At 43.4% G+C, this 10,347-nt stretch overlaps 1 protein-coding gene across 1 annotated transcript in view; it reads left to right on the top strand.

The window, feature by feature from the left end:
• The first annotated feature begins 2,626 nt into the window (after positions 1–2,626).
• LOC134354683 (flavin-containing monooxygenase 5-like) overlaps positions 2,627–10,347 on the top strand; it is a 43,727-nt gene continuing 36,006 nt past the window's right edge. The window contains exons 1-2 of the mRNA XM_063063806.1: positions 2,627–2,780; positions 9,251–9,388. Of these exons, the coding sequence (XP_062919876.1) occupies positions 9,257–9,388 (132 nt within the window). The 5' untranslated portion in view covers positions 2,627–2,780; positions 9,251–9,256. The remainder of the gene's footprint in view (positions 2,781–9,250; positions 9,389–10,347) is intronic.

Here is a 10,347-nt window from a genome sequence, read left to right as displayed (position 1 = left end):
ACGATGGAATGAATGGAGTTAAACACTATCACAACGAAATAATAATTAGCTGACGCGTGCATGTTCACGAGCGCAATTGCCGAATCTGTGGTTGTGACATCTCTGCCTACACAATGCCACGTGCTTCCATGTTCCTCACATTCATGTGTCTATTAGGACAGCAGAAAAATTAGACACTGGCATAAACTTGTGTGCACAATGAGACAACAGCAAAATGCCATAAAGTCATGCAACATCGATAGAGACTGCTCACCTCACTGAAGACATCATCAAGCACCCATTGAGAAATAATCTCTACGAATCCCTCTTTATTTTCACTACTTTCCTATCTGCTCCCGTCAGATTCTGTCAGTCACCTATACACTACAGACAATTTAGGAGGTTCTCAGCCAGGAAAAGCACAGCAAATGAAGTATTGAATTTACATGGATCAGAACAGGCTGCAGGAAAATAGAACAATGGGAGATACTGTCACAAGTGCAGAGCAAGGGTGGACCCAAATGCAGGACACAAACACATTTTGTAGGGTTAACTAAATAGAGTTTATTAATAATTACAAGGAAAGCCATGACACAAGGATAGAACAGAGAGAAATCAAGCAGAGAGCAAAGTGGAAGTGGGAATAAGCATAATGGACAAGGAACAGGACTAGGTGTGTCAAGAAAGCAAGAGAAGTGGGGAAGAAACAACACTGGACAAGACACAGGCCCTGGATGAGAAACTAGGAACTTGCAACCTGGACAAGGACTCTGAGCCAGAGACTGGACAGGGCTCCAGAACCTGGGTCTTGGCTCAGACTCCAGATCTAGGCGAGGACAAGATGTGGCAAGGCAGCAGGACTGGACAAGGAACTCCTACACAGGACGAGAACACAAAACTTTAATTTGGACTTGGAACTAGAACCAGAACCTGGAACTCAGGACTCAGACATGGACTGGATACTTGAACCTCAGAGCTTGGAGTTGGAGTTGGACTTGGACACGAAGAGACAGTTCCCAACTCAGGGTAGCAGCAGACAGCCGGGCACACCCTGTGGACAAGAAACACTGAGCCGGGGCTGCTCCTTGGACACAGGACAGAGTCGGGACTCTTTTTGACACAGGGCTGGGACCCCTTTTCGACACAGGACATGGAGATGGAGACCACACAACAATAGACAGTTCTTTATCTGGACACAAGTTTGCTCCAAGCAGCGGTGAGCTCTTGACTCACCCTGGCGGGTTAACTCTGACGGATCAGCTCTGGCAAGGGAAGGTGGCCTGCTTTCACTTGCTCTGGCAAGATGACATTGACTCGCACTAGCTTCGTTAACACTTTAGCGCCGAATGACTTATAAACTGCCGGTTCAGTCGAGAGTAAATTGCCTTTTACACGGGAAAACAGCGAATTAAAGGGAAACAAGGAGTCAACGGTCCCGATCGTAACACAAACAAAGGAAAATTAAAGGGAACCCGAGGTAAAGAAGGGGAAAATAGCTGGGGCATTGTGCATTAAACAAAACATTGAAAATGATAGGGAAACACCAGACAGGATTGTGTGAGGAATGTCAGGAAGAGGAGTCAGTAGAACATGTAGTTTTGTGTTGCAGGAAGTATGGGATACAGAGAGAGATGATGAGAAATAAATTAAGGGAGTTGGGGATGCAGGAATTCACATTAAAAATGTTGCTGGGCATGGGTGAGAGAGCACAAGTCCGGGTATTTTTAGCGATTTTAAGGGGTACAGGGGTTTTTTTATAGAATATGACGAATAAACAGGAATAGGATACTAGGATGGTCAAAGATGGGAGGGTGAAGTGTACGTTTGTGTGTGTGTGTGTGTGTGTGTGTGAGTGAGAGAGATTGGGTGAAGGGATTTAGAATGTATGTCTAGTGCACATTCTGGAGCAGAGGGTGGCGGTAATGCACCATTAAGCTGGATGCCAACTGCCATAAAACAAGATACAGACAGACAGACAGAAGGGGAAAATATTAGGTAGAGATTGAACAAGTTTGTTTTTCCAAAAACAAAGTCCAAACTTTTTAAAATAAAACTTGAAGACTATAGGGCAGGCTATGGAATGAGCTGCCAGAGGAAGTGGGTGAGGCAGGTACTTCTTTAAAAAATGGACAAGTATACAGGTAAAGTTTCAGGAGGAAATGGACCAAATACAAGCCAATAGGACTGGCTTATATTGACAACTTAGTTAATGTGGATCAGTTTGGCCAAGGGGTTTGTTTCCATGCTTTACTACTGTAAAACAGTTTAGATTCTTTTATGGACAAGATTATACAAGATTGAGAATTAACCCGAGGACAAAATTTCCAAAGTGAGCTGGAAGAGAATCTGTCTCTTTCTTTGTAAACGATCAACAAAAATAACTGCGTCATTTAGTAACTCAACCCCAAACTAATGACGAGTAGATTGGAAAGCGGTCGGGGTAGTTTTGGAAAGACCAGTCTTTTTCTTCTGAATTTAATAAGAAGGCGGCAAATCGGTGGGCGACTGAGTTTTTGCACAACAGTGACACAATCCTACTTTATTCTCCGCACTTTCCTTTCAACCACCTACTTGACATACGCACCAATAAATGCACCAATACACACGCACATGGGATCAACAAACTTAAGAAAGTGAACGTACTTTGAAACCAAATGCGCCCAGCGCTCGGGCAGGAATCGAGTTAACGTCACTGCCGCTCTCATGCGGCTCTTTAAATACTGCGCCCCTGTTTACGAGAACAGCGTTGGGGCTGGAAGTAGACGCAGTCCCCATCTAGGTTGTGAATTGTGGTTGAACAGGTGAGTAGTGCGCTCAGAATGGTGGAGTTACACCGAACCTTATTTTCAACCTGTTCCTCGAATGCGACTGCCATTTCCTTTTGTTAACCCTGCTCTTTTTTGTTCCTTCCGGGACGTCAAAACTCCCGGGGGAAAAAAAGGTTTAAAATAATCATAACCGCAGGCCGCCTTCCCCCGCCTGGTTTTTGGAGAAGTGTCACCTGCCGCCTTGGCCCTTGTGAGCTTCAGATCAGCCGGCCGGAGAGGTCAGGTGGTCCGCCAGGAACAGGGGACTCGGCAACCTGCTGCCGTCTCCGATTGTCAAGTGACGCAGGTCGAGGTCCGAGGCAGACCGACCCTGATCAGGTCAGACTCCCGATGTCCAGAGGAGACCACATTGGACCAAAACCCCCACACCCGCTCGGGGCTGACCGTACCCTAATGACCCGTCTGGTCCCATCCAAAACTTGGCCATCAGAGAGAATCAGACATGTGGACAGGAAGGATTCCAAGGGCTGTGGGCCAAATACAGGTAGATGAAACTATCAGGATGTCAAGAAGGCACCTTGGTTGGCCCGAGCAACTTCGGTGGAAGGGACTCTTTCCACGTTATCTGATTCTAGGATCAGACACAGATCAGACTGGCTATCAAGTGGGGCTGAACGAGTCCAGACCACGTCCACCTACTGGGACCGGAACAAACTCTGGCCACTGCCTGTCATTTGGTCAGTGTTGGGAATAGACTTGCACTCTTCGCAGCAAGCGTTCCAACTGCAGAACTTGCCCTGAGATTAAAGATTTGCAAGAGAGTGAGGAAATGAAACTGGACAGTGAAAACTAGAAGGAGAAAGTGATATCCGCCACAAAACTCCTGAAAATAGTAAATCAAAAAATTAGTGGATGGTTTTATTACTGTCGCGCGTACTGAGACACAGCGATAAACCGCTGTGTGCAACGCCGACAGACCACGACTTCCAGTTAGTAATAGGAAAACAATATCGTGATACAGAGAGACTGCAGGTCGACAAGTAAAGTACAAAGAAAGGGAGATCGAGTTAGTATTTTTCAAGGATCTGATAAGAATGAAATAAAAGCTGTCTTTGAGTTTGATGGCAGGTGATCTCAAGGTTGTGTACCCTCTGCCTGACGGGAGAGGGGGAAAGAGAGAATGGCGGGACGGCAGGGATCCTTGACCATGTCAGTCGCTTTCCTGAGGCAGTGGGTGATGTACACTGAGTCAGTGGAGGGGTGGCTGGTTTGTCTGATAGACTGGACTGCATTCACACTCGCTGTGATTTCTTGTGGATAATTATATAACACCACTGGAAAAAATCCGCATCTTTGAGGTCATACTACTAGTGAAGAATGGAGCTAAATCTTTCCCACAGAAAATTTATTATGTAAAGATTGCGTTTGTCTATAGTTTCAGCGTTGGAAGCTTCAGAATTCTGCATTTTATTAGCAATCTTAGCAACTTTTTAACCATTATGCTTTAGGATTCAATGTCAGCATTGTTTTCATACCTGAAGTGATATTTCTACAAGTGGTTTACCACATTTTTCCCAGGTAGAGTATTTCTCTTTTTTACTGATTTAATCATTTTATTGCATAGCGATTACAAGTATTGATCATGTCTTCAACTTTTAAAAAAAATACCAATTACTTTCTTTATCCTTGGTATCCTATCATTAGCAAAACAAATCAATTATGATATATATTGTGATACCTGTCTGACAAAGAGTGTAGATAAGGCCTTTTACTTAGAACTGTTGGTGGCACAAAATCCAGTTGCATCAAGCTCTCTTCTGTATTAGTATCCTGCATAGATGCTTTTTTGCCTTTGACCGAGGCACGGTGACATCGATTTCCAAGGCTATAGCGCGTCACTCAGAAAACACGAGCAGACATTTTCAAACGTGAGGAATACCTGTGCATCCAATGAGGTTTCCAGGTTTGGGTCACATGGGATCCCCTCATAACTCTTTTCCTCTTTCCCATGGCTGGGAGTTTCAGTCGGGTCAATTTGGGGTTGTCTGTTGCTGAACACGCCAGGATAGCTTGATCATTGTAACACCACACCAAATTGGGTGGTCTGTAAGATGATACCATTTTCAACTTGGCTCCTTCTCCATGGGTTACACTAACCCGCACCCTCACCCAGTTTCCTCTGATTTCAAGCCTGATTGCCTCTCCGTTTCTCACCCCAACTGTCAAACTGCAGAAAAACATTAGGAGAAGGATTAAGCTACCTGGTCCTCAAGCCTGCCTGCCAGATCTTTCAATATTGTCATGGCCGATCTCAGCTTAACTCCTCCTGGCCAGTTCCTCGATTCCCTCCAGCAGTTTACCAGCCAGTGAAGGGATGGGTCAGGTGGATGATTTTCCTCTTGTACCAAATGTTCGCTCGCTGGCCATTTTCTTAGCTACCTCCTGCGCCTAGCAAAGTGGCCACTGAGTGTATGTCCGTGGTCTTCTGCCGCTGTAGCCCATTCACTTCAAGATTTGATGTGTTGTACATTCAGGGATGCTCTGCACACCACTGCTGTAATCCATGTTTATTTGACTTGCTATCGGCTTACTGTCAGCTTGAACCAGTCTGACCATTTCCCTCTGCCTCTCTCATGAGCAAGATATTTTCACCCACATCTCCTCACTGGATGATTTTTTTTGCTTTTGTTTTGCACACTATTCTCTGTAAACACTAGAGACTGTTGTGTGTCAAAATTCCAGGAAATCAGCAGTTTCTGAGATACTCAAACCACCCCATCTGGCACCAACACCCATTCCACAGTCAAAGTTACTGAGATCATATTTCTTCCCCATTCTGATGTTTGATCTGAACAACAACTGAACCTTTTGACCATGTCTGCATGCTTTTATGCTTCAAGTTGCTGCCACATGATAGGCTGATTAGGTATTTGCATTAATGAGCTGGTGTACAGTCGTACCTAATAAGGTGGCCATTGAGTGTATCTTCAGCCACTAAAAGAGTGCATTAGCTGCAGGTTGTGCTGTTTAACACCATGACCAAGCTACGTTGTGCACATCATGGCTGGTGGCACAGTGACTCAATACAAGTTATTACATGGAGCAGAGTAGGGTAATTATTATAATCTAGCTCTGCCTATCTGTCAGAAAATGCCTTTGGTGGTAAAGCATTTAACAATTTCTACTCCACCCACTACATATGAACATAATGTGGGAGAACAGTCAGGCTGAGTGTATATCAAGATTTTACACAGAGAAAGGGAATGCATTTAATATTCTGGGATTCCAGCATTCACTGACAGAGGATACAGAAGTTTTTGATTATCATCTGTCATGTAATGGCATCAGCTGATAACTGAGCAGCTTAACTTGGTACAATGCTCTGCCTCAGAAGGCAGTGGAGGCCAATTCTCTGGATTCTTTCAAGAAAGAGTTAGATAGAGCTCTTAAAGATAGCGGAGTCAAGGGATATGGGGAGAAGGCAGGAACGGGGTACTAATTGTGGATGATCAGCCATGGTCACAGTGAATGGCTCGAAGGGCCGAATGGCCTACTCCTGCACCTATTGCCTATTGCCAGTCTCTCAGAGATAATGAACAAAATGAGCTAAAACAGTTGCACTAGAAACTGCACAATTTTCCCTTTTATGGAAAACTTCAGTTGACACATGAGGAATTAAATAGCTTCACACAAGCAAGAATCTTCATTGCACTCTGATGCACTCATATGACAATAAACAAACCTGAATGTCACTTCCATTCTGACCAGCGAGCCACTTCCTTTTCCTATAACTAGGATGAATTGTTTGATTATACAAAAGAACAACATATTAGTCGACAGTTGATGCTTCGGGCCAAGACCACAGCATCTGCAGAATTCCTCATGTTGATTCAGTGACTTAGTGTAGTTTTCTTAAGAAGTGAGCTGTTCATTGAGAGAACTGCGAGCCTACTCTCACACCCCTATTAAATTTCATACCTAGTGTTGTCTGACACCTAAACTGTTCTAAAGTGTCTGGTAAAGCAAGTAAAGTAAAATTTCCTGATTAAGTGCAGGTTGAATCCTAAATTTATTTGCGCAGACCACAATAGAGACTTTCTGTCAGTAAACCAGATTGCTGTGCTCAGCTGAACTCTAAATGTCCATCTTCATCAGTAGAAAATGATGCCACCTGTGTGGCTGTTTGCTTTTACTAAAGAAAGGTAACATCAGAATCAGAATCAGGTTTATTATCACTGGCATGTGACGTGAAATTTGTTAACTTAGCAGCAGCAGTTCAATGCAATACATAATCTAGCAAAGAGAGAAAAAAAATTATAATAATAAATAAACAAGTAAATCAATTACATATATTGAATAGATTTTTTAAAATGTGCAGAAACTGAAATTCTGTATATTAAAAAAAATGAGGTAGTGTCCAAAGCTTCAATGTTCATTTAGGAAACAGATGGCAGAGGGGAAAAAGCTGTTCCTGAATCACTGAGTGTGTGCCTTCAGGCTTCCTGATGGTAACAGTGAGAAAAGGGCATGCCCTGGGTTCTGGAGGTCCTTAATAATGGACGCTGCCTTTCTGAGATACTGCTCCCTGAAGATAAACGGGGTACTTTGTAGGCTAGTACCCAAGATGGAGCTGACTAGATTTACAACCTTCTGCAGCTTCTTTCAGTCCTGTGCAGTAGCCCCTCCATACCAGACAGTGATGTAACCTGTCAGGATGCTTTCCATGGTACAACTATAGAAGTTTTTGAGTATATTTGTTGACATGCCAAATCTCTTCAAACTCCTAATAAAGTGTAGCTGCTGTCTTGCCTTCCTTATAATTAGATTGATATGTTGGGACCAGGTTTGATCCTCAGAGATCTTGACACCCAGGAATTTGAAGCTGCTCACTCTCTCCACTTCTGATCCCACTTTGAGAATTGGTATGTGTTTCTTCGTCTTACCCTTCCTGAAGTCCACAATCAGCTCTTCCGTCTTACTGACGTTGAGTGCCAGGTTGTTGCTGCGGCACCATTCCACTAGTTGGCATATCTCACTCCTGTACGCCCTCTCCTCACCACCTGAGATTCTACCAACAATGGCTGTATCATCAGAAAATTTGTAGATGGTATTTGAGCTATGCGTAGCCACACAGTCATGTGTATATATAGAGTAGAGCAGTGGGCTAAGCACATACCCCTGAGGTGCGCCAGTGTTGATCGTCAGCGAGGAGGATATGTTATCACCAATCTACATAGACTGTGGTCTTCCGGTTAGGAAGTTGAGTATCCAATTGCAGAGGCCCAGGTTCTGCAACTTCTTGATCAGGATTGTGGGAATGGTGGCATTAAATGCTGAGCTATAGTCGATGAACAGCATCCTGACGTAGGTGTTTGTGTTATCTAGGTGGTCTAAAGCCGTGTGGAGAGTCATTGAGATTGCGTCTGCCATTGACCTATTTTAGCGATAGGCAAATTGCAATGGGTCCAGGTCCTTGCTGAGGCAGGAGTTCAGTCTAGTCATGACCAACCTCTCAAAACATTTCATCACTGTTGATGTGAGTGCTACCGGGCGATGGTCATTAAGGCAGCCCACATTATAGCTTTGATGTCAGCACTTTGGAACATGTATTGTTTGACTGAATAAACAGCCGTTGCTTAGAATATTATTGTGTTTCCAGTTTATGACCCCCAATGGTACTCGAGCACCAATATATTAAACACTGGAAAAACTCAGCTCATCAAACAGCATCTATGAGGGGGAAGTGAACAGTTAGTGTTCCAGTAAATAACTGAAGAATGGGATTGCTCCAGGTTGGCATAGAGACAAGCCCTTTGGCCCATTGACCCATCGATTCTGTACTGACCATCAGCCATGCGCTGTCAATAATCCTATATTAATCTCATTTTTTTTTCTCCCCATATTCTCATTAACACCGCTGCCCCTCAGATTCTAACCATCAAGTATGCACTGTGGATAATTACTATCGTCAATTAACCTGCTAACATGCTGCCTCTGAGAGGAAACGTGTGCTGTTGGATCACACTGGGAATTCAAAAAGGGTGCAGATTCCAGGGAAGTCAGATACAAAGTCTGATTTAACATTATGGAAATAGAATCTCACAGTTAATATTGCACATTTATTGTCAATGAATAGAACAAAGAAAAATAAAGATGACAGCTGGATTTTATTTTTGTATGAAGGGTTTTGTTTAAAACAGCATGTTAAACAGGCATTTAGAATAAGAACAGGAAAAAAATCATTTAAAATGAGTCTTTTTCTGGAATGGGGAAAGGTCAAGGTTATATGAACTGCTGGATCTAGCAGTTATAGCAAAGGTTAGTTCACAACTCATCAACCGTTAACGAAGTTCATGCTGTGCTGTATAATGGTGTGGTTGCACTGTATAATATAGCTGTAAATATATAATTGGATGATTATCTGGGGAACATGATAAATATGGTGTCCCGATCTATTCTTATTTGTGAAATTAAGTCAAGCTACTGGCTGTTTCCTTTGTTAGGTGAAGATGGCCAAGCGAGTCGCTATCATTGGGGCTGGAGCCAGTGGGCTAGCATGTATAAAATGCTGTTTGGATGAAGACTTGGAGCCCGTATGCTTTGAAAGAAGCAATGACATTGGAGGGCTCTGGAACTTTCAGGTACGTTTGGGTGTTTTATTAGGTTTTTTGGTGTTTCAATGCTAGCCCTTGCCAATAAAAACAGAAAATACTCAGCAAATCAGACAGCATTTGTGAAAAGAAAAACAGGTAATATGTCAGGCCTGGGAGCCCTAATCTCTTATGGAGCTATGATAAGAGCATGAACCTCAAGACCACCAAAGGTCCAATTATTATCAAAGTATGTATCCATATAAACTCTGAAATTTGAATTTCTCCAGATCGCCACGAAAAAAAGAACATGAAAGTCATTCAAAGAGAAACATCAAACCCACACCCCACCCAGTACAAAAAAGAACAGCATTTCAATCATCAAGCACCACCCCCCCCCCCAAACCCCCTTTCCCCTTGCACAACAGAACAGAAACGGAATGGGTGATTTTTAAAAAAACACAAAAGTATAAAAACCATAAGGCTAAAAAGTTCACAGTCCAAAAACGCAACAGTCCAATCCATACATGCAGGACCACGATACCATCCTACAATATCACTGACATTCATCGAAAGAGAGGGACACCACACGAGGCAGAGAGGCCTACCTGCCTGCCACAGCGAGCCACACAGCGATAGGCCGCTTACAGATTCTTTTTCCAGCAGCGATCAAAAGGCAAACAGTCGACGCTAAAACTCGTGCTCGCCTTCCTTATCAAACATTGTCCCAAAGTTTCTTGGCATCGAGGCCATCTGAGTAGGCACTCGCTTCCCAGAATCTCTCGGAGCTAGTAAAGCACTGGATCATTTAAATGATCTCCAAACTGTAAATTGCAGGCTCTAACAGTTTTCAGATTGGTTTGGATTGACTGTGGATTTGATTTTTTAACTTTATATCTGAGTAATTCTCGAACTTGACCCCCCACTTCTCTATCCAGCTCTCACAATGAAGCTTCATTGTGACGAGGGAATACAATTCCAGGATTGTGTAACACTGTCACGTGTCAGAG

The sequence above is a fragment of the Mobula hypostoma genome, chromosome 12 (assembly GCF_963921235.1).
Source record: "Mobula hypostoma chromosome 12, sMobHyp1.1, whole genome shotgun sequence".
Lineage (NCBI taxonomy): Eukaryota > Metazoa > Chordata > Chondrichthyes > Myliobatiformes > Myliobatidae > Mobula > Mobula hypostoma.
Note: the sequence above shows the minus strand (reverse complement) of the source record. Positions and strands in the feature narration are given on the sequence as shown.